This window comes from Hemitrygon akajei, chromosome 4, assembly GCF_048418815.1.
Source record: "Hemitrygon akajei chromosome 4, sHemAka1.3, whole genome shotgun sequence".
Lineage (NCBI taxonomy): Eukaryota > Metazoa > Chordata > Chondrichthyes > Myliobatiformes > Dasyatidae > Hemitrygon > Hemitrygon akajei.
Genome location: NC_133127.1, coordinates 65,983,247 through 66,007,943, shown reverse-complemented (window position 1 = coordinate 66,007,943; position 24,697 = coordinate 65,983,247). Strand labels below are relative to the sequence as shown.

Genomic DNA, 24,697 nt, shown 5'->3' with positions numbered 1-24,697 from the left:
CCCCAAGTTCCCTTTGCTCATCCAACACTGTTAATGATCTTGCCCTTAACAGTGTCCTGTCTCTTTATATCTGACCTATCAAGGTGCAACTTTTCATATTTGGAGGGGTTAAACTCCATCTGCCATTTCTTCATCCATATCTGCAACTGATCTATATCCCATAGTATTTTTTGCCAGTCTTCTATGCTATCCACAACACCATCTGCAAACTTATTAGCCCATCCACCTACATTTTCATCCAGGTTATTCATATTCATTACAAACAGCAGAGATATCAGTGGAGATCCCTGCAGAACAACATCAATCATAGACCTTCAGCTAGAATAAGTTCCTTCGATCATTACCTTGTCTTCTATAGGCAAGCCAGCTCTGAATACAAATGGCCAATTCAACATGGATTTTCTGGATAAGCATCCAATGAGGCACCTGGTCAAATGCCCTACTAAAATCTGTGTAGACAATATCCACAGGCTTATGTTCATCAATCACCCATGCCACCTTGTCAAAAAATTCAATCAAGTTAGTAAGACACAACTTGCTCCACACAAAGTCACGCTGGCTCTCCCTAATTAGGTAATGGTTTTCCAAATGCTCATAAATTCTATCCCTAAAATTCCATCCAGTAACTTTTCTATCACTGACGTGAGACTCACCAGTCTATAGCTTCCAGGATTATCCCTGGTTCCCTTCTTGAATAATAGAAAAACATTAGCTACTTGTCAATCCTCCGGGTCCTTGCCTATGGCTAGTTTGAACACGAAGATATTGGTCAAGACCCCAGCAATCTTTTGCCTCTCTAAGTAACCTGGGGTATATCCCATCAAACTCTGTAGACTTACCTACCTTAATGTTCTTTTTAAGAGACGCAACACTACCTCCTCCTTTACCTCAAAATGTCCTAGCATATCAATACTCTCATACTGATCTCCATTACCCTCCACATCCTTCTCCTTGGCAAATACTGATGTAAAGTACTCACTAAGTATCTCAACCTCCGCATCCAAGCAAATTCGCCCTCCTTTACGTTTGAGTGGTCTACCATCTCCCTAGTTATCCTCTTGCTCTTGGTGTATGTATACAATACCTTGGGATTATCTTTAATCCTACTTGCAAAGGACTTTCATGGCCCCTCCTGGTTTTTCTAATTCCCTTCGATTTATTTTTTGCCTTCCTTATAATCCTCAAGGGCTCTGATTGATTCTAGCTTCCTAGCCATTCCATACTTTTCCATTTTTTTCTTGACTAAATTCATGACTTCTCTTGACATTCAAGGTCCTCTTACCATGCCATCTCTGTCCTTCCTTCTTACTGGAATGTAACTGTCCTGTACTCTGTACAGTTGGTCTTAAAACACCTCCACATGTCGGACGTGGACTTGCCCCCCAAAAAACTCCTGTTCCCAATTAACTCTCCTTCATTCCTGCCTAATACTTTCAAATTTGCCCAGTTCCAATTTAATACTCTACCACAACGTCCATACTTTACTGATCTATAGCCACCTTAAAACTAGGGGGTTGTGCTCACTGTTCACCCACTGAAGGATTGGTGACCTGCCCAGGCTCATTACCCAATACCAGGTCCAGGACAGCCCCTCTTTTTTGACAATCTACATATTGAGCTAAGAAACCCTTCTAAATGCACCTAACAAATTCTGCCCAATCTAAACCTCTTGCATTCAGAAGGTCCCAGTTTGTATTAGGAAAGTTGAAGTCCTCCACAACAACCCTATTGTTTTCAAACATTTACTTAATTTGCCAATCTATCTGTTCCTCAATGTCCCAGTGGATATTGCGGGGGTGTCGGTGCACCCATCCTGCTTTTGATATTCTATACATATAAACTCAATGGACAAGCCCTCAATTATGTCCCTTCTGGGTGCAGCTGTAATATTATCCCTGAATTGTAGTGCAACTCTCCCACCTCCCTCTCCAATTTTTCTAAAGCATTGAAACTCTGGGACATTAAGCACACATTACTGTCTTTTTCAACCATGTCTCTGTAATGGCTACAACATCATAGTTTTACATATTGATCCATGCTCTAAGTTTGTCACCTTTATGCATAATACTCCTCGCATTAAAATGCACACACTTCAAATTATCCATGCATTATGTATTACTTTGCTCCTGCCTGTTTTTACTGGCCCTGACATCTACCTTCCTACTCATCCTTCCACTTTCTGACTTGGTGCTCTAGCTCCCATCCCCATGCTAAATTAATTTAAACCCACTAGTGAACCTCCTGGCCAGGATATTGGTTCCCTTTTAGTTCAGTATAACTTGACCTTCTTGTACAAGTCAACCCTGCCCCAGAAAAGGTTCCAATTATCCAAGAACTTGAAACCCTGCCCCCTGCATCAGCTCCTCAGCCACTCATTCATCTGTACTATCAACCTAATCCTGCCCTTACAAGCATGTAGTACTGGAGTAATCCAAAGATTACTACCTTGGAGGTCTTGCTCTTCAGCCTCTTTCCTATACTCACTGAACAGGATTTTTTCCCCTTTCTATGTCATTGGAGCCAATGTGTACCATGACCACTGGCTGCTCAACATTCCTTTCATATTCTGCAGCCGCTCTGAGATATCCTAGATCCCAGCACCTGGGAGGCAACACTCCATCCTGGCATATCTTTTGCAGTCATAGAATCTCCTGTCCATCTCCCTAACTATTGAGTCTAAGATTAAGAAAGAATGAATTTTAATTAAAGGAGAAAAATTTGAAGTGTATAAGATTAAGAAAAAATGTTTAAAATACTTAAACTTCAAATAATCAAATTTTAAAAGTTCATGGAATTTAGCATCAATTCAGTCAGATTAAAATAATCTACTTCTTATAAATCCTCTAGTATACTAGTATATTCCTAAATATTTTTATGTGCAAAATCAAAAAGCAGCCATGGATTTCAGTTATGAATGTACTAATAAACACTAAATTATAACAAGCTTTTAAAGTAAGAACACATCCAGATACAGATAAAGAAGATACAGTAGCTAAAAAGCAGTGGAGAAAACTTTCAATTACAGCACTTCAGTTAAATCAAAGGTTTAGCTGCAAATTTAATTCTGTAAATTTGTTTTCACTGTGACCTTCTTTAAACAATAGTCCCAAATGGTGGCGCAATAATATCAGCGCAGGACTCCAGAGCGAAGGTTCCGGAGTTTGAATCCAAGTCGGGTTGAGTGTCGAGCTAGCATCTCAGCCTCGTAAAAACAAGAATAGCTTGCTATGGAAACACTGTCATGATGGTGCCCCGATAACTCCACTGCCGAGTTAAGGGCTATTCTTTTTCTTCTTCTTCTTTAAACAATACCAGTTGAAGTGATGGACCACAGAATAGTAACACTCCATCAACGTGTCCATGAAAATTAATTTATTTTAAGACCAGACAATGCCATATTATCCAAATATATTTTATGCAACTTTAAATTAGTTTAAGCAAAACTTCATCTTTGATACCAAATTTGAAAACTCATGATGATGTGTTGTCACAAGATGGTTTATTACTTTTTGACCATGAGTATTTTATTGAAAATTTCATTAACATGTTTGCAAGATTTTATGAAAATAACCCAGACCAATGTTACATGAGAGCTGGTCTGACAAACAATAAAGAAAAGCGAACAACTCGTGCCAGATGTAAAATGGTCTTGTAACATGCTATTAGAATGTGCAAATTACAAAGATGTCCTTTCGTGCACAGTGAAATATGTTAAACATTACCCAGTTGGAAAACACCCCCAATCTATGTTGGGAATATGCTACAGGGAATGCAGTATTATTTCTGTAAATTAATTTGTTTCATATACCTTTAATAAATCACAAGGCATATTTAATTTCAAGCAATTTATGCCAATATATTGCTTGCACCAAAGAATTTGTTACTTAATATTGGAGCAAAGAAAATACATTCTACAAGAGTAAGAAACAAACAGAAAACTGATTATGACATACTTACAATAAAATTCATGAAAATGATGCAATTGAGGAACCCCAGAAACCAAGTTGTAAAGATGAGGTTTTAACAATCCAGTTTTCAGCATACTATAAGCCATTTCAGTGAGATTTATTCCAACAATCGCATAGGAATATCTGAAATGAGTAACACATGATAAGATTTGTCAAATAGATTGTAAATTCAGTCTCATTCTGAAGCCTCTAAAAGAAAGTTAATGTACAAGCAAAGTTTAATTTATTGTAAATATAAATGAAACATTTTGCACAAAGAGAAAAATCAGAGCACTTTCCATCCATTCAGTGTTTTTGTTTTTAAATCTTCACTTTACTTCAGACCTCCATACTCGTCCTTAATGGACCTGGTTATATACATTTGACGAAATTGTATTTTTTATATTTAACAAGCTGAATTTTGTACATTTTTGTTTTGTCTGTGCAATTAAGCAAATACAATATATGGAAGCACCAATGAAGGGCACTTTGAAGTAAAAGCACATCTGAATGATGATTTTACAACAAAAACCTTCATCCAAGAGTTGGCATGTTTCAAATGACTTGTTTTGCAAATGACATACAGTGCCTATTAAAATGATTCACCCCATTCTAAGTTTTCATGTTTTATTGCGTTACAACATTCAATCACAGGGGATTTAATTTGGCCTTTTTTTGACACTGATCAACAGAAAAAGACTCTTTTGTGGAAAAGTGAAAACAGAGTTCCACAGAGTGATCTAAATTAATTACAAATATATTTTAAAAATTGATTGCATAATAATATTCACCCACTTTAATATGACACATCAAATCATCACTGATGCAGCCAATTGGTTTTAGAAGTCACACTATTAGTTAAATGGAGATCATAAGTGTACAGTCAAGATGTTTTAATTCATAATAGTAAAAATACACCAGTATTTGGAAGGTCCAACTGCTGGTGAGTCAGTATCCTGGCACAAACTACAACATTAAGACAAAAGAACACTCCAAGCAACTCCACGATAAAGTTTATTGAAAAGCACAAGTAGGGAGATGGATACGAGAAAATTTCCAAGTCAATGAAAATCCCTTGGAGTACAGTCAAAGTAATCACCAAAAAATAGAAAGATATGGCACAACTGTAAGTCTGCCTAAAACAGGCCGTCCTCAAAAACTGAGTGACCATGCAAGAAGGGGACTAGTGAGGGAAGCCACCAAGAGACCTGTGACAACTCTGGATGAGTTACAAACTTCAGTGGCTGAGATGGGAAAGACTACGCATACAACAACTGTTGCCCGGGTGCTTCACTGGTCACAGCTTTATGGAAGAGTGGCAAAGAGAAAGCTACTGTTAAAAAAAAAACTCACATGAAATCTCAGCTAGAGTTTGCCAGAAGGCATGTGAGAGATTCTGAAGTCAGCTGGAAGAAGGTTCTATGGTCTGATGCAAACAAAATAGAGCATTTTGGCCATCAGACTAAACGCTATGTTTAGCATAAGCCGAACACTGCACATCATCAAAAACACACCAGCCCTACTGTGAAACATGGTGGTGGCTGCATCGTGCTGTGGGGATGCTTCACTTTAGCAGACCCTGGAAGGCTTGTGAAAGTAGAGGGTGAAACAAATGCAGCAAAATACAGGGAAATCCAGGAGGAAAACCTGATGCCGTCTGCAAGAGACCTGACTGTGACTTAGGAGATTTGTTTTCAGGCAGGACAATGCCACAAGCATAAAGCCAAAGCTATACAGGAATGGCTTAAAAACAATAAAGTTATTATAGTGGCCAAATCCAATTGAGAACTTGTGGCTGAACTTGAAGAGGGTCGTACACTCATGATCTCCATGCAATCTGACAGAACTTGAGAAGTTTTGTAAAGAAGAGCAGGTAAAAATTGCAGTGTCCAGATGTGGAAAGTTGATAGAGACATATTCACACAGACTCAAAGCTGTAATTACTGCCAAAAGGTGTATCTACTAAATACTGACTTGAAGGGGGTGAATACTTATGCAATCAATTATTTTGTGTTTTCTATTTTTAATTAATTTAGACCACTTTGTAGAGATCTGCTTTCACTTTGACAAAAAAAGCCAAATTAAATCCACTGTGATTTAACGTTACAAAACAATAAAACATGAAAGCTTCCAAGAGGGGTAAATACTGTTTACAGGTAATGTACAACAATTAAAGTGTACATTTGAAACTCATTTTAAACAGACCAAAAATAAGGTCTTCATAAAATTATATACAGTAAAACTATTAATTCAGTATGACCAGGACTTTAGTGATGCCAGACTAGCAGATTTTCTGAACTAATGCATGTTATTTTATTAGCAATTCAACACACTTTAAATTTATTTTTAGCTGTTATACAGAAGAATAAATTTTCCAGTGAATGTAGTAAGGTGCAAGAGAGCACAGGAATTGGGGCCCTAGTAAGCAGAATGGAATGCAGGCATCTGTACCTGCTGAACCATCAGGATTTCCAAATGGATGTACAGCAGATTTTCAGAGTTTTACAGCATTTTTTAAAAAAATAGCTTTTTCTGATGCAAAGATAAAATCATAACCCTTGCTAACATTACAAGGTACTATAGTAAATCACAGCTCCTTGTTTGATTTTATGTAGAATGAATCTTCTCCCCAATTTTTAAGTTTCAACATACAACAATGCCGTAATATTTTGGTAACCTTTCCTTGCTTAAAAAGAAGATGATTTAACAAACCCTATTTTGGGATGATTTGATTGAGAGAGAGTCTGACGTGCCACTTCTGGATGATGTTCCCCAAAGAACCTAAACAGCAAAAAATATTAAATTCACATCTGCCATTTAGTGTCAAAAATTGAATATTTCAAGCTTTTTTATTTTTCTGTGGAGCAGAACACCTATACATCAAACAGAAAATGATCCAAACAGGAAGTTGGGCAGATCTGCAAAGAGAAGCAAACCCAGTGGCGTACTCTACCAAAAGATGTCATCACCCAACTCCTGATCCGTACATTCTAAATCCCACAACCCCAAAACTCAGCACCCTCAGCATTATCTCCAATGCACAGGGACCAGCTCCTTCCAACAAACTTGAAAGGCTGGTTATTTAAAAATGAGTCCCAAGGGTCAAATCGTGGCTTACTTTTATTCTAACTTAAAGAGGCCAACAACAGAGGTCAATGTTTAGAAAATTAAGGTGATATCCAAATTTCTAAATGGACATTGAACCAATGAACACTCATGCACTTTTAATTTAATTTTGCACTATTTTAATTTAACTATTTAATACACAAATATACTTAACTGTAATTGAATTATTTATTTTTACCTATATTGCCACGTATTGCGTTGTACAGCTACTGCTAAGTTAACAAATTTCACAACATATGCTGGTGATATTAAACCTGATTCTGATTCTAGTACTCTGGAACAATTCCAAAATCTAGTGATTCTATTAGATCACTTCTAATGCCTCTACAATATCTTCTTTTGTGAACCCTGAGGTGTAATCCATGCGGTCCAGGTAATTTATCCACCTTCACTTGTGGAGCAGACTCCAAATGGCTTTATGCTGCTCCTAAATCTTATGGTCTTCAGGCCTTTCATTTCACAAGCACCTTCTCCATAGTAACAGTGACTGCACTCACTTCTGTCCCGACACTCCTAAATTTCTGACATGCTGATGGAGTCTTCCAAAACGAAGACCAACGCAAACACCTATTCAGTTTTTCTGCCATTTCTTTGTCCCCTATTACTGTCTGCCACATTTTTTCCAGTGATCTGGTATCCACGCTCTACTCTCTTACTCTTTACATATCTGAAAAAATTTTGTTACTTTTTTAAAATATTACTGGCTAGCTTACCTTCATATTTCATCTTTCCTCTTGTTTTTTTTTTAAGTTGCCTTCTGTTGGCTTTAAAAGCTTTCCAATCCTCTAGCTTTCAACTAATTTTTCCTATATTGTATGATCTCTTATTTGCTTTTATGCCTTTCTCAGTCATGGTTGCCTCTTCTTCTGTAGGATGAACCAAGCCTGCTGACATCCTTGTTAGTGTCCCCTTCCAGCCAACTTGGGCCAGCTCCTCTCTCATGCCTCTAGTCACCTTTACTCAATTGTAATACAGATACATCCAATTTTAGCTTCTCCCTCTCAAACTGCAGGGTGAATTCTATCATATTATGATCACTGTCTCCTAAGGGTTCCTTTGCCCTGAGCTCCCTAATCAAATTTGCTTCATTACACAGCACCCAATCCAGAATTGCCTTTTCCCTAATGGATTCGACCACAAGCTGCTCTAAGAATTTATCATGTAGGCATTCTACAAACTCCTTCTTTTGGAATCCAGCACCAACCTGATTTTCCCACTATACATGCATATTGAAATCCCTTATGACAATTGTAACACTGGTCTTTTTACATGCCTTTCCTATCTCCTGTTGTAATTTGTACACCACATCTTAGCTATTGTTCAGTGTCCTGTATATAACTCACATCAGGCTCTTTTGACCCTTGTAGTTTTTTGCTTTAGCCACAAGGATTTTACATCTCCTTATCCTCTGGCATTTCTCTCTAAGAATTTGATTTCATTTTTTACCAAAGCCATCCCACCCCCATCCATTTGCCTATCCTTTCGATAGGGTGTGTACCCAGTCACGACAACCTCTTTCAACCGCGACTCTGATGTCGACAATGTCACACCTGCCAATTTCTAAATGTGCTACAAGATCATCTATCTTTTTTCATATACTACATGCATTCAAATATAACAGCTCCAGTCAGGTATTCACCACCTTTCTTTTAAATTGTGTCTGAAGTTAAAGTCTTATCTCTTTCAATGTTGCTCAAAGATAACTTTGAATCCTGATTCTCCTTAAAATATTATAATTTATGATAAAGGAAATGTGAAGGAGGTTAAGCAGATTATTTTCTTGATGATATGTTTGTTATGTGAAGAACAGAGAGGAGGCAGACTAGTTTTAAAGAAAAGCAAAAAAATTTATTGAAGGATACAAATTTTAAGAGCCTTGACAGGATGTATGTGGATTTGGTGTTTCTCTGGCTAGAGACTCGAAAACTTTGGAAGTTTATCCAAGATGGTCATGGAAGCTTATTCATTTATTAAATTTAAGACTGATCAACAAAATTTTATATGAAAGGAATCAAATGAAATGGGCCAGGGCAGAAAAGCAGCTGTGATGTTGTTGAATGGCAAGGAAGCAGGAGAGACCAACTAGCTTAATCAAAGACTTAAGACATTCTCTCTTCTCTCCCCACTCACTTGGCAGATCATACAAAAGCCTGAAAGCAAGTACCATCAAAGAATATTAAATCAATTTACCGTCTACAATGCAATATTTCACTTCAACCCCATAACCCTTTATTTTGTGTAACAATTTTACCCATGACATTTTTTCTGAATTTTCAAAAGGTAATAAATTACATCCACTGCTTTCCCCTGCTTCCTACTATTTCACTGGCAAATGGGATTTATCTTGTACAACATAATGTTCTTCAGGAATTTCTAAGCATCATGTATTAGCTTGCATAAAAAATTAATTTGGTATTTTGCCTGAGGCTATTGAAGGTGACTGGCCTGTAGTTCTCAACCTCCTTTCTTCAAAAGTGGTTACATTTGCTCCTTTCCAACCCACTAGAAGCACCTTTCAGAACATCAGATCCAGGATATTAGTCAAGTTCTACTTTCATTATTTACTGAAATATTTTAACTATTATTCATTACATAGTTTTTTTATTTACATTAGAACATTTGATATGCCACATTATTTATGCCTTCTACTATTTAGCATATAAAATGTTCAGTTAATTTCGGAATTCCTTTTTCCCTCTCGAAGCTTATTTTTGCTTCTCTACTCAAATTTTATTTTCTTAGCTATTATTAAAAAAATCTTCAAGCTTACTACTTTGGCAATGTTTACAATCCACCATTTCACCCTTAACCTTTTTAGTGAATCACAAATTTAATCAGCCCTGCAATGCAGAAATTACACTAATTTAAAATTTCTTTGTCTGTTGCCACGCCTCATTTCCCAAACTATTTAACTAACTCCTCCAGACTTCAAATGCACTGTAACACAATCTCTTCTTTCAACAAAAGCAACCATTTTGTTGATTTGCTTTATCTTCTTAAGAAATTATTCAAGTAACTCAATCCAAATTCAATGCAAAATTCTTTGAAATATTGAAACCCTGACCTGCTTACAGTAGTTTTGCAGAAAACCACAAAATTAAAATAACAAGGATCAGAATGTAGACCCACCTAGAAGGTCTGTAGTATGCTCCTATTTTACACCAATCCGCCTGCCTAGTTATTGCTAAGTGCTTAAGGTTTAAGTGATTCCCCGGTTCTTAAATAAAGTTAATGAAGATTATCTCAAACTGCACAGAGGCATAGTGAGATCATATTGATATCAAAAATACACATTTCTGTGTGCAAAAATTTATTTAGCTGGTCATTCTTGAACTTTCCCCATAACTTCTGTTGCCCAGAGGCAAGAAATCGAGGCGAGAAGACTGACTACACCACCTGAGCTACCTGCCAGCCTAATCATCACATGGGAGTTCAAGCATGGGAGGATGAACCCTGGGCGCCCTCCCAAGACTATGGTCAACACGCTCCTAGAAGATAGCAGTGCGGCTAATGTAGGTGAATTGAACACACTGATGAGGGAGAGGGAGGAGTGAAGAGTCTGTCATCGTGCTCGATGCCAGGCCCCTGGGCCTGAGTTGAAGTAGTAGGAGTAGTAGTAGTCTGTTTCCCAGCCCTGAACTATGAGCTTATCTGTGTGACCTACCTTAGCACAGTAATTAAATTTCAAAAGTTAAGTACTTGTAAAATATTTGTAAAATATTTTGGACATCCCAACTTTGTAAATAGTTCAATAATGTTTAACTGTTCTTTAAAGAGTATATCTGAACCCAGTTAAAAGTTGGAACACTTAAATAGAGTATTTGCAAACAACACAAAGATACAAGGACTTACACCAAATTATGTAGCCCAAGCATTCCCATGCCTCTGAAGTCAGTTTTAGGATCTTCGCCTTGAAAACCAATATCACCCCATTGCTTGGTGATTCTTGATTCCAGGGGTATATTAGGCATCAACAATTTCCACAGCTGAAAATCATGGAATAAATAGTAACATAATAATCCATCTGTCCAGCAAAACCACAGCAAACCATATCCTTATCACAAATTTTAACTATTAAATAAAAACAGAGGACGTTAAATGGAATATCTTTTGCTTTTAAGACTCATCAGTTACATGCAACTATTTGCTGTTGCTGTGTGCATACATCTAAACAGTATGTTTAACCCTAATAAGTTCAATCACATTCAACCTAGCACAATCAAAAATTCTGCTTCAGGTGCTTAATAAAATCAGCACATGTACATTTTCTTTCCACTGAGAAAAAGTTTCCAAAACGTCCTTCAAAATAGATTTAATATAACTGATTCACAATTCCATCTGTTATTTTGTTTCCTGTTATTATCTGAATGCAACTCATTTCTTCAAAACAAAACCAAAAATGAATTCTGAGTTACATTTGCTTCATCCTCTCAAAACAAAATACAAGGATATACTATGTGGAGATGATTGCCTAAGCAAATGTCTGCAATGAAGTAGGAGAAGCATACCTTTATTAGCATGTCTTCATGTTGCTTATTTGAAGAATCAAAAGGCTGCTTGCGAAGATTTTCAACGTCAAGATAGAGTTTTTTAATGCCAGTGATTTGAAGCAAGCAAATCTGTAAACTTAACTTGAAACTAAGGGGGAAAAATATAAATCAATAAAGAAACTGGTTCTAAAATAAAAAGCAGAAAGTGCTATGCTCAGGTCAGGCTGCACCCTGCAAAAAAAGAAACAGTCAACATTTCAGGTGGAAAGACATTTATGTCAGAAATGGAAGGAGACAAAAGCTCATTAAGTGGCGTTAAGGGTAGGGAAGTGAAAAATAAATATCTCTAACACTAGAGATTCTGCAGTTGCTGGAAATCCAGAGCATGCACAAAATGGTGCAGGAACTCAGCTGGTCAGGCAGCATCTATGGAAATGAATAAAGATGTTTTGTGCTGAGACCCATGATTTTAAATGGAATTATTCAGCTTTCATATGAAAAAATTACAATTATGTTAACAAAACAGTTAAAGAAAACCTTCAGCTTAGCCTTCTGTCAAAGATAAACAAAGTTATTGAGAGTGGATGCTGTGAAACTAACTCTTTGCCAATACCTCAATACACCTTATTGCAAGAATCCCAGATGAAGTCATCTTCCTTTGGCCCAATTTAAGAGCAAACAGATGGGAATGATTTGGTGAAAGCGAGATTTAATATGATTCAGCCCAGTATAGCTGATGAATGTTACAATGGGATTTCAATATTGTTGCCATTACTGAGTAATCTAATAAATCAACATTCAGGTTCATAAAAAAAAACTTAAGATTAAAACACTGAATGTTGAAAATCAGCAATAAAAGTAAAATAAAATGCTGGGAGTGTTCAGTAAAGCAGGTAGCATCTTCAAAATTTCAAATCAATGACCATTTAGCAAAACATAGTGAAAGCTAAGATATAAGACTAAAATGTAGCTGGTGGTGCAGTAAGATCACTTTCTTTCCTCAGATTTGTCTAATCTACTTAATACTTCTATGAAGAATGCTCTCTTAGTCCATGTACAATAACATTCAAAAATAATACAGATAGAATGGTTAGCAGAGTCTTCAAATTTGAAGTGTACAAGGCATAGCAAAAATTGAAATATTTAAATGAACAACAAATGCTTAATAATTAACAAGATTTAAAACAGATTCAAGACCAAAAAAGACTTACTGTGGATCTTTTTGAGTGGAAATGTTTTTGATTTTCATGATCTCACCAACTCTGTTCTCCACATTTTCCTCATTTATGGTCACGGAAGATTTTAATATCTAAATGTGAAAAAATAATGGATACACATATTATGGCTATAATAGTCTGATAAACATTTTTAAAGAAGTGCATCTTACAAAATACGCAACTTATTTTAATACCTACTCTTTCATTTGTTTTTTCAAATAGAAATTACAAGACCAAAAGAAAAACATCCTGGGAATACAAATGTAAAAATTAAGCTTTAATATCTACTCAAAATACTTTATTTACTTAAAGTTAAGATAGATTAATAAATATTTTGGACAACTGATAGAAAAATTCCAACCCTAAGACATAGATTGGTATATAAAGAGATTACATTTATACAAATATTGGAAGAAATCTTCCTTAAATTTACTTTCCTATAGTTGCTGAAGCCTCTCTCATTATTAGGGTCAATAATCTTCCTACCCATTTCTCAGTTTGTCTGTCTTCCTGTGCTCAGAATTACACAAATGTACTTTGCACCAGGTTTCATCATATCTTTTAGAAGCTAATTGACTTCTTTTCAGAGTAGTTTTCCCCAAACCCTCCCCGTCATTCCACAGCTAACAGTTCTCCAAGTATCTCTGTAGCAAAACATTTTCCCTCATCGAAACACAGGCAGTCCACAGGCACATCCAGTATTATTTAGTATCAGTTAGTCAAACGTTTGTCTTAGTATATAGTATATATTTCACCTTTTTATGCATATAAAACACTTAAGAAACGTATGTATTTCAATAATTAAACCACTGCGTTGCTTAGTAATAATTGTAGCTTTCATCTGGGCAGGGCCTTTCATATGCTCCATTATTCTCACTTTATCCTTTACCTGTATCCTTTAAAGTTGTTCCAATTGTTGACCAACTATAACCTAAGGCTTTTCCAATGACTGATGGCGTTTCACCTCTTTCCGATCACTTTATTATTTCCACTTTATTTTCAATCGCGATCGTTTTCTGTCAATGGAACAGAAAACTGTGGATTTTATGTTCTATCGCTGAGCAGCAGTGAATCGTCTGACTGGCCTATCAGAGTTCTCTTTAGGAACTAGTTGACTTGATCAGCATTTCTGATCTGGCTATTGTTCACGATCGCACTTAATAAAAAAGATACAGCAGCAGCCGCGGGCAGCAGGTCACTCCGGGTCCTAAAGTCCACCCACACTGAGACAGGTTAAATGGGACAAGTGGGGGTGGTGCTGACTCCAAAAGGGGGATCAGGGAGAATCTTGCTAAAAAATATTTAAGCCAAATACAAAGTTACACACTCAACACAGTGTTAACGGCAATGATTTAAAATGGCGGATGGCATTCTCCTCACTCTCTTCGTAAGTACGAGTTGTCCATAAGTCGGGCATTTGTAACTCGGGGACTGCCTGTACTTTATTCATGTTTCAATTGATACAAAAGCTGTACACTTCAAAGTGAAGACAAATGTTACTAAGGTCACACTGTGTAATTAAACAAAAAAGAATAAGGGTGGGGTGTGAAGGGAAAAATTTGGTCAGAGGCAGGGAAGACAGAAAGACCCAAAGCACAGGAAAATGCTCTTGTATAATTAGATATCCCTAAAAGAAATTTGAGCCTTGTATAATTACCATTCAAGATGGGAAGTCTAATGTAAAGACAAGTTCTATTTCCAGCACCTTATTTCTACATTGGTAATCAAAAGTAATTTGTTAACCATTTTAATAAATAAATCACACACACGATGAGCCTCACTTACTTCACTTCTGGAGGATTCCAATGAATATTCTAGTGAAAGGAACATCAAAATTTAATATTTCAGTGAAAAAGTTTGATGCAGTTCAAAAGATTAAGAATTTAAATCAAATATGTATTTGACCAAACAGACAACGAAACATACGAAGGCAGATTCCAAACTTGCAGAAACCGGAAATCATTCTAGTTGCTGCAAAAGATTAATATTTAATAATTCCATGGACTTGATTTAAATATCATTAGCTACAAATAAGGTCCTGATATTCATTTGAAAAGAAATTCAAGCTGATTTTGGATAAGTATAGACTAATTCCAATTAATAAGTATATGAATTTTATTAGTGCCAAAAGAACAATTAGATACAAATTGTTATGTGGCAATGGTCAAAAATGATGGGATGTTTAATTGCTTATAAGGGGGACTAGACTATAAATCAATTAAAGTAATCCTACCATTGTGCACAGTATTAATAACACACAACCTGCAATCAAATCAGCTCTGTGAAAAAATATTGGTGAAAAACATGAAGTATTTAAAAATAGGCCTCAAATATGAAGAATCAATATCAGTTAATATGGCACAAATGGAAAATAGGAAAGAGGGCAAATTAGAGGTTGGGTGTATTCTGTTCATCAGAAGGTTTATCAATTAAACAAAATAGTCTATTAACAAAGGACAACTTAGTAAAATCAGCCAATAATCTTTGAAAAATATATATACACATTCGACAGCTACAAGAAATAATAATTTAAATTAACTGTATCTCATTCTCAAAATAAGCTGTCAGATTTTCTAGTTATTCTATAAACTAACTACAGCAGATAGCAATTAATTGGATTATTTATACAAAAGGATGACTGTATTCGAGAAAGTAACATAGCATCAGTAACAAAAAATCCTAATCAAAATATGTTCTTCATTAACTGCTCAAAAAGAGGTGGGACATTAATTTAACCAAAATACAAAATACAAGAATCCAAATTTAAGGAGCCCAAGAAAAATAGTTACCATATCATGGCAAGAAAGTGCCCTAATCACAATTTTAAAAGTTTCCACCAACACTTACCAATCTTCATTGTTCGCTCTGCTCCTTGAACACTATTCGCACAAATGCGTTGCAGTTCACATCTTCCAGTGATCTTTCGTAAAATCCACTTCACCCAAGACCTCAGAAAGGAGCTGTATAGGTAATGCCAAATTAAACCAAACATGCCCTGTGAGAAATAAAACAACCATAATTCACTCAGCAGTAGGGATTTACCGTAGATTCCGGATTATAAGCCGCTACTTTTTTCCCACATTTTGAACAGCTTTGAACTCTGCGGCCTATAATCCAGAGCGGCTAATACATGGTTTTTTTTCATGCCGCCTCGTAAACATTTTGCCTCGTAACAGTAGACCAATAAAATTGATGAGTAGTTCACAGAGGTCCAATGAAATTGTACGATAAATCAAGCGCACTTTCACAATTAAATTATTGTAAATCAGTCATTTGTACTCACCCTCATCAACATGGAAAATACTCGAAGAAAAGCAAGACCCGAGCGCGTCAGACCAGATTAGACCCGATCGCGTTACGCAAGCGCGTCAGACCCGATTAGACCCGATCGCGTTACGCAAGCGCGTCAGACCCGATTGGACCCGATCGCGTACGCAAGCGCGTCAGACCCGATTGGACCCGATCGCGTTACGCAAGCGCGTCAGACCCGATCGCGTTGCGCAAGCGCGTCAGACCCGAGCGAAAACGCTGCTTTTAAGTTAAAGTCGATCAATAACTTTTCCTGGTAGGCTGCAGTATATATATTTTTACCAGTCGCTAGGAGATATTGGAATGTTGTTCGTGCTGTTCAGTAAAAAAGTATATGCAACGTAATTTGTGTTACCGATTCGTATGTATATTTAAAAGTAGCGGTGCGGCCTAAAATCCGGTGCGGCCTTTACGATTAAAAAATTGATTTTATTTCTAAAATTAGAGCCTGCGGCTTTTAATCAGGTGCGCTCTGTAGTCCGGAATCTACGGTAACTATCTCATGAGTTAAAACTAATTTGGATGCATCTGACCACCTTCTATCACTTCCCTATGCAAATTAAAACTACTTCCCACAAATCATAAACTGAAAAATGCACCAAAGATGAGAAAGAGCTCAAAATCAAGTCCAGATGTGAAAAGACAATGCTCCCAATTAATCCTTTTAAAGAAAAATTGTTTTACTTGATTAATATAATGCCATTACATTATGCTTCCCATAAAGATAAACTAAAATACTACTAAATTAGAGGTGCAAACACGAAGAAATCTGCAGATGCTGGAAATTCAAGCAACACACACAAAATGCTTACAAACAAGCTGGATGAACTCAACAGCATCCGTTGAAATGAGCTTGTTCCAGCTTGTTTGTACATGTTGATTTGACAACAGCATCTGCAGTGTACTTTGTGTTCACACACAAAATGCTGGTGGAACGCAGCATACCAGGCAGCATCTATAGGAAGAAGCACAGTCGATGTTTCAGACTGAGACCCTTCATCAGGTCCTGACGAAGATACTTCTAAATTAGAAGTATTAAATTAAAAAAATAATTTAGACTCTCATCATTAAATTTTGCAACATTATACTTTAAGCAAATATTTAATTGTAAAGACCAACTACCAGGCTACAGAAGCAGCTCTGATAGTAAATTTTTTCTACTACCAATATATTCCATACTGTAATCAGCTCATGGATGAAAGACAATACAAAAGGAAAAAGGGTGTTATTTTCTTCAAAACTGCTTTGGGCACTGTTATTTGTGCTTTACCTTATCTAATCACTACAAATGGCTTCACCGAAGGTTACTTCTGCAAGTGAATTAAAGGTTGCTAAGAAATTAGAATGACTTCATGCTTATGAGATCAAAAGAAAAAGAAGCAATATAACACTCTTGGGCAGATTCACATTCTAATTAAGCAACACATAGCTTCTCATCCCAGTACCAAAGAAAACATCCTACCTACCCTCAGTGCCAATATTGCTGTGATAGGATCCATGTGGTGGAATACAACAATGAAATAAAGGAAATGGGAACTTGGAATGATATTCCTGATGAATAAGGTAAGATTTAAAGTCACCTTATTAATTATAGAGTAATAGAGAAGTGCAGCACAGAAACAGGCCCTTCAACCCATCTAGTCCATGCTGAAACCATTTAAACTGTCCACCCCCAACGACCTGCACCAGGTCCATAGCTCTCCATATCCCTACTATCCATGTACCTAGCAAATTTCTCTTCAACATTGAAATCCATCTCGCATGGACCACTTGCACTGTCAGCTCATTCCACACTCTCACAGCCCTCTGAGTGAAAAGGTTTCCCCTCATGTTCCCTTTAATCTTCTCACCTCTCACCCTTAATCCTTAACCTCTGGTTGTAGTCCCACCCAATCTCAGTGGAAAAAGCTGCTTACATTTACTCTATCGATACCCCTCATAATTTTATATACCTCTATCAAATCTTCTCTCAATCTTCTACATTCTAAACAACCTTGTAAATTTTCTCTGCACTCTTTCAACCTTGTTTACATCTTTCGTGTAGGTAGGTAACCAAAACTGCACACAATACTCCAAATTAGGCCTCACCAATATCTTATACAACTTCAACATAATATCCCATCTTCTGTACTCCATACATTGATTTATGAAGGAGCGTATCAAAAGCTTTCTTTACGACCCCATTTACTTGTGACGCCACTTTCAACAAATTATGGACCTGTATTCCCAGATCCCTTTGTTCTACCACACTCCTCAGTGCCCTACCATTGACTGTGCAAGACCTACCCTGGTTGGTCCTATTGAAGTGCAAAATGTTGCACTTGTCTGCATTAAATTCCATCTGCATTTTTCAGCCCATTTTTCCAGCTGGTGCAGATCCCTCTGCAAGCCACGATAGCCTTCCTCACTGTCCATTATAACCCCCAATCTTGGTGTCCTCTGTAAATTTGCTGATCCAACTAACCACATTATCATCCAGATCATTCATATAGATGACAAACAACAAAGGACCCAGCACCGATTCCTGCGACATACCGCTAGTCACAGGGCTCCAGTCAGAGAGACAGCCCATCACTACTACTCTCTGTCTTCTCCTGCAAAGCAAGAAAATGAAAAGAATGGCAAGCAGATATGTTTGTATTACAACAAGTCAGTCTTTTGTAAGCTAAGACTTCCAGCCTAGGCCAAGATTGGAGATTGTGAGTTAAAAGGAGCATTTGATTGGGAGGCCTGACAGATGGGTTGGATGGGTCTGCTTTCCCTGGAGCTGTGAGGTGACATGATAGAGGTGGATAAAATTATGAAAAGCATTAACAGCTGATTCCGTTTCCAAAGGTGGGGAGGGGGGGGGTCCAAAACTATTTAGGCTGAGGTGGGGAAGGTTTAAAGGAGATTAGAGGGGTAAATTTTTTCCACACAAAGAGTTGTTGGATTCTGGAATGAGCTACCAGAGGAGTAGGTGGAAGTAATAGAGTGATACGAAATTAATGCAAGCAAGTGAGATTAGTAGATATACATGATGGGTGTAATAGACACAGTGGGCCAAAAGGCCTGTTGCTTTACTGTACTGTAATTGTACTATTCCATGACAAATCCAAAAAATAGCTCAACCACTTTTCACTGAAGTGAAATGAATGAAACAATACAAAACATACTCTCCAATAAGGAAGATAAACTATTGTTGTTGTTAATAGAAGTAGATGGCTGTAGCATTTTGCTGGCAGTTATTCCAGCAAATCTATGCATGTATTAGAACTACTAGAAGAAATGTGTGTTGAAGACTGAAGTACAAAAGATATTGAGAATCAGAATTATTATTACTGGCATGTGTCATGAAATTTCTTGACAGCAAAAGCAGTACAATGCAAAACATGATGACACAGAAAGAAAAAAGTACCGTAGATTCCGGATTTTAAGCCGCTACTTTTTTCCCACATTTTGAACAGCTTTGAACTTTGCGGCCAATAATCCGGAGCGGCTAATGCAAAGTTTTTTTCATGCCGCCTCGTAAACATTTTGCCTCGTAACAGTAGACCAATAAAATTGATGAGTAGTTCACAGAGGTCCAATGAAATTGTACGATAAATCAAGCGCACTTTCACAATTAAATTATTGTAAATCAGTCATTTGTACTCACCCTCATCAACATGGAAAACACTCGAAGCATTGTGCTACCTACCCTCTTAGTTTAAACTATATTTGTTTTCTGTACTACATCGCGGGATGCTATGACGACACACCCGGTTTCGCGGCGTCTTGTGGGAAAATGCCGTTTGCGATGAAACGGAAAGGAGGGGGTCGAGCGGCGGAGCGGCTTTGGATCTGAGCGAAATCTGCTTTTAAATGCCGTTTGCGATAAACGGAAAGGAGGGGGGGAGCGGATTCCGCGAGCGGCTTTGGATCCGAGCGAAATCTGCTTTTAAATGCCGTTTGCGATGAAACGGAAAGGAGGGGGTCGAGCGGCGGAGCGGCTTTGGATCTGAGCGAACTCTGCTTTTAAATGCCGTTTGCGATAAACGGAAAGGAGGGGGGGAGCGGATTCCGCGAGCGGCTTTGGATCCGAGCGAAATCTGCTTTTAAGTTAAAGGTATCAATAACTTTTCCTGGTAGGCTGCAGTATATATATTTTTTACCAGTCGTTAGGAGATATTGGAATGTTGTTCAGTAAAGAAGTATACGCAACGTATATTTAAAAGTAGCCGCGTACGGGCACGGTTCGAAAAAAAGCATTTGCAATATGTATTTGTTTTTGTTACCATATGGATTTAATTAAAAGTTAAAAAAATCCTCACGTGTAATATCTTTCTGTGTAAATATCTCATATTACAACGTGGGACACCTGCGGCCGAAAATCCGGTGCGGCCTAAAATCCGGTGCGGCCTTTACATTTAAAAAAATGATTTTATTTCTAAAATTAGTGCCAGCGGCTAAAAATCAGGTGCGCTCTGTAGTCCGGAATCTACGGTAATTAATATATCAATTACAGTAAGTATATACAGTGCCTATAAAAAGTATTCCCCGCCCCCCCCAGTAAGTTTTCATGTTTTATTGTTGTACAACATTGAATCACAGTGGATTTAATTTGGCTTCTTTGACATGTTAAAGTGAAAACGAATTTCTACAAATCGGTCAAAAAAAGGCAAATTAAATGAGAAGAGAGCATGCCCTGGGTGATGGTGATCCTTAATATTTGATGCTGCCTTTCTGAGGCACCACTTCACGAAGATGTCTTAGATACCACAGAGGCTAGCACCCAAGATGAAAATCTGGAGCTTCTTTTAGTCCTGTGCAGTAGAACCCCCCCCCCCCCACCAATACCAAACAGTGAGGCAGCCTGTCAGAATGCTCTCCCAGGTACAACTATAGAAGTTTGAGTGTTTTAAGTGACAAACCAAATCTCTTCAAACTCCTAATGAAATATAACTACTGACTTGCCTTCTTTATAGCTGCATCAATATGTTGGGATCAGGTTAGATTCTCAGAGATCTTGACACCCAGGAACTTGAAATTGCTCACTCTCTCTACTTCTGATCCCTCTATGAGGATTGGTTTATGTTCCCTAGTCTTACCCTTCCTTAAGTTCATAATGAGCACTTTCATCCTACCAATATTGAATGCAAGGTTGTTGCTGCAACACCACTCAACTAGCTGGTAAATCTTGCTCCTGTATGCCCTCTCATCTCCATCTGAGATTTTGCCAACAAAAGATTTGGCCAAAGCCTTTATTTTCTCTGCAGTCCAGCTTACTTACTTGATATCTTGATATCCACATGGGGGAGGGAGGGAGTTGGATATTGGGGTTGGTGGCAAAGAGGAAAGACAGCAAGATTTTGGTGAAGGGAAATTAGAGAGTTAAAGAGTGGAGCAAAGCAATATTACTATAGACAAACTGAAAGGTATTTATTTAAGAGAATGCAATATTTGTTACAAGATAGATGAAGACTGTTCTACAAGGAACTGTGGAGGGGAAAAGAAGGAGAGGCAGACAGAGGAAAAGATGGATGGACAACATTAAAGAATGGACAGGGAAAGCATTTGCGGTGACCTAGACTCTGGCACACAACCATGACAGATGGAAACAGACTGGTGCAAAGCTGGTCATGACGACACCCCGATGACTCCACCAGGAGTTAAGTGTGCAAGGCAAGATGGATTAACCATATAAATGGCTACAAATGAATAGATTATACAGAGATAAAATCATAAAGTGACTAAGATTAGGAGTTCAATATTGTAGGACAATGACTTTTAGAAGAAATTTTAAAAAGATAAAAGGAGGCTGGTAGCCTTGATATTGAAGACTGAGATAAAGGCAGGAGAGAGGAAGGATCTTAGCTCAGAAAAATCATCAAATCATTTTGGGTGGAGCATTAAAGAGAGAAAATATCAGAATGTGAGCTACAGGTTCTGGAATCTGAAACAAAACAGAAATGCTAGAAGAATGCTGATAGTCAAACAGCATCTGTAGAGAGAACCTAGTTAATTATTTAGGTCAGCAACTCTTGCTCAAACTTCATGAATTGTACAGAGGCCTCTACAAAACTTATGATAAAGTAAGTTAGGAGTGCATGTAACAAGGGAATAAAAATAAAGACTACTCTATGTAGATTGGGCAAACCAAATGGGGAGAAGAAATTCACAGAGAATATGGGCAATAGGTTTCTCCATTGTTGAGAACCAATGATCCAGCATTGTGCAATGACAATCATTTAATTTATGATCTGGAGGTCAGGGAACAGTGATTACAATACAATAGGATGGATTTGAAATGGAAAACTGAACTAATTTCAACTAGGATCTAAAATATGAACAAAGCAAACTACAAAAGCAATGACTGGGCAATTGATCGTGACAGATTGTGAACTGCATTCAAAAGATATGATAACAAATGAACAATGGCTATCAATTTAAAAGTTATATATATATTCCTTTAAGACAGCAAAAAATAGGAAATGTGCTGTAGCCGTGGTTTTCAAGATAAATAAAATATCTTGCTAAATCAAGCCTTAGGTGGAGAAAATTTCAGATTTCAGCAAAGGAAAGAAGTGGAATACAAGTTAAAGCTCATATTAAACAAGAAAGACTCCAAGAACTTCTAAAGATGTGTAAAAAGATTAGCCACACTAATACATTTTCTCTGTAGGCTGATAAAAGCAAATGAAGGGGATACACAGTAAGCCTCCTGAAAACAAGTGATGGACTATAATCGAGATTGAATATGAACCCCAAACAAGTCAGCTTTAATAAAAAATGTAGTACTGGAGAAATTAACGAGTCTAAAAGATCCTCAGAATCTGATGACCTGTACACTTGGGGTTTGAAGAGCAGTGAATCAGAGGATGATTCGCATCTCCCAAAAACTTCACATATTCAAGAACAGTAACCATAAATTAGAAGGTTCGAAACGCAACTTTATAATTTCAGAAAGGAACAAAATAGAAAAAGAGGAACTGCAGATTAATTAATCTGGCTTTGGAAGAATCCAATAGAAAAGTGGTAATAGGTCAAAAGGCACTACCAAAGGATGAGTACAAGACAAGAGTAAGTATCCTGCTGCAATTACACAGAGTCAAGCAAGACTCTGTAGTAAACATACTCATACTTGTGACAAAGTGCAGCAAAAGTCCCTGAAATAGTGGGTTCATCTTCAGCAGAATTACGCTGATCAGGCCTATACTGTGAATTTTAGAGCCAGAGTGGGGGAGGGGGTGGCGGGGAAACGAATGCAGGAGTTAATCACAAAGAAATATGCAAAATCCTTACAAAGCTTGTCAGGGTACTGTGTTTAAGTTCCCTCAGGCTAAAATTCCTACAACCAGGGATAACAGAGTCTGCCATTCAAACACCTTCACTCAGAGGATTATGAATCTTTGGAATTCAGAATCAGAATCAGGTTTATCATCACTGACATATTTTGTGTAGTTTGTTGTTTTGTTTTAGCTGTACAATAGAAAACAAAAAACTATAATTTACAATAAAAATAAATAAATAGCGCAAAAGATGAATACTGAGGTAGTGCTCATGGTTTCATGAACTACAGAAATCAAATGGCAGAGAGAAGAAGTTGTTCATAAAGCATTGAGTGTGTGTCTTTAGGCTCTTGTACCTCTTCCCTGATAGCAGTAATGAGAAGAGTGCGTATCCTGGGTGAGGAGAGTCCATAATGATGGATGCCGCCTTTTCAAGATGTTCTCGATTATAAGGAAGGAGGGTTGTGCCTGTGATTGAACTGGCTGAGTCAACAACCCTTTGCAGCTTCAGAGTCAAAATCAGAATCAGATTTGATATCACTGGCATATGTTGTGAAATGTGTTGTTTACAACAGTGGTATATTGATCTACATAAGAAAAAAAGTATAAATTATAATAAGTAATACATGTAAAAAATTACCGTAGATGTTGGATTATAAGCCGCTACTTTTTTCCCACGCTTTGAGCAGCTTTGAACACTGCGGCCTTTACTACGGTGTGGCTAATGCATGGTTTTTTTTCATGCCACCAAAAACATTTTGCCTTGTAACAGTAGACCAATAAAATTGATGAGTAGTTCACAGAGGTCCAATGAAATTGTACGATAAATCAAGCGCACTTTCACAATTAAATTATTGTAAATCAGTCATTTGTACTCACCCTCATCAACATGGAAAACACTCGAAGAAAAGCATTGTGCTGCCTTTATGGCAGTTATTTAGTTTATAATATTTTCGCTTAGTAATTCATTTGTTAGTATTTTCTAGTTAAAGTTAGAAGTGTTTTAAGTATATTTGTTTTCTGTACTACATCCCGGGATGCTATGACATCACATCCGGTTTCGCCGCGTCTTGTGGGGAAAATACCGGTTTGCGATAAACGGAAAGGAGGGGGCGAGCGCATTAGACCCGCGCGATGATGCAGCTTTTAAGTTAAAGGCGATCAATAACTTTTCCTGGTAGGCTGCAGTATATATTTTTTTACCAGTCGTTAGGAGATATTGGAATGTTGTTCGTGCACTGTTCAGTAAAAAAGTATACGCAACGTAATTTGTGTGTTACCGATACGTATGTATATTTAAAAGTAGCCATGTTACAGGCACGGTTCGAAAAAAAGCATTTGCAATATGTATTTGTTTA

At 37.3% G+C, this 24,697-nt stretch overlaps 1 protein-coding gene across 1 annotated transcript in view; it reads right to left on the bottom strand.

Annotated features, from left to right (window-relative positions):
- elmod2 (ELMO/CED-12 domain containing 2) overlaps positions 1-24,697 on the bottom strand; it is a 35,536-nt gene that overhangs the window by 3,220 nt on the left and 7,619 nt on the right. The window contains exons 2-8 of the mRNA XM_073042741.1: positions 15,628-15,775; positions 14,566-14,594; positions 12,775-12,872; positions 11,582-11,711; positions 10,926-11,059; positions 6,660-6,728; positions 3,958-4,091 (exon numbers count right to left, since the gene is read on the bottom strand). Coding sequence (XP_072898842.1) covers positions 3,958-4,091; positions 6,660-6,728; positions 10,926-11,059; positions 11,582-11,711; positions 12,775-12,872; positions 14,566-14,594; positions 15,628-15,772 — 739 coding nt within the window. The 5' untranslated portion in view covers positions 15,773-15,775. The remainder of the gene's footprint in view (positions 1-3,957; positions 4,092-6,659; positions 6,729-10,925; positions 11,060-11,581; positions 11,712-12,774; positions 12,873-14,565; positions 14,595-15,627; positions 15,776-24,697) is intronic.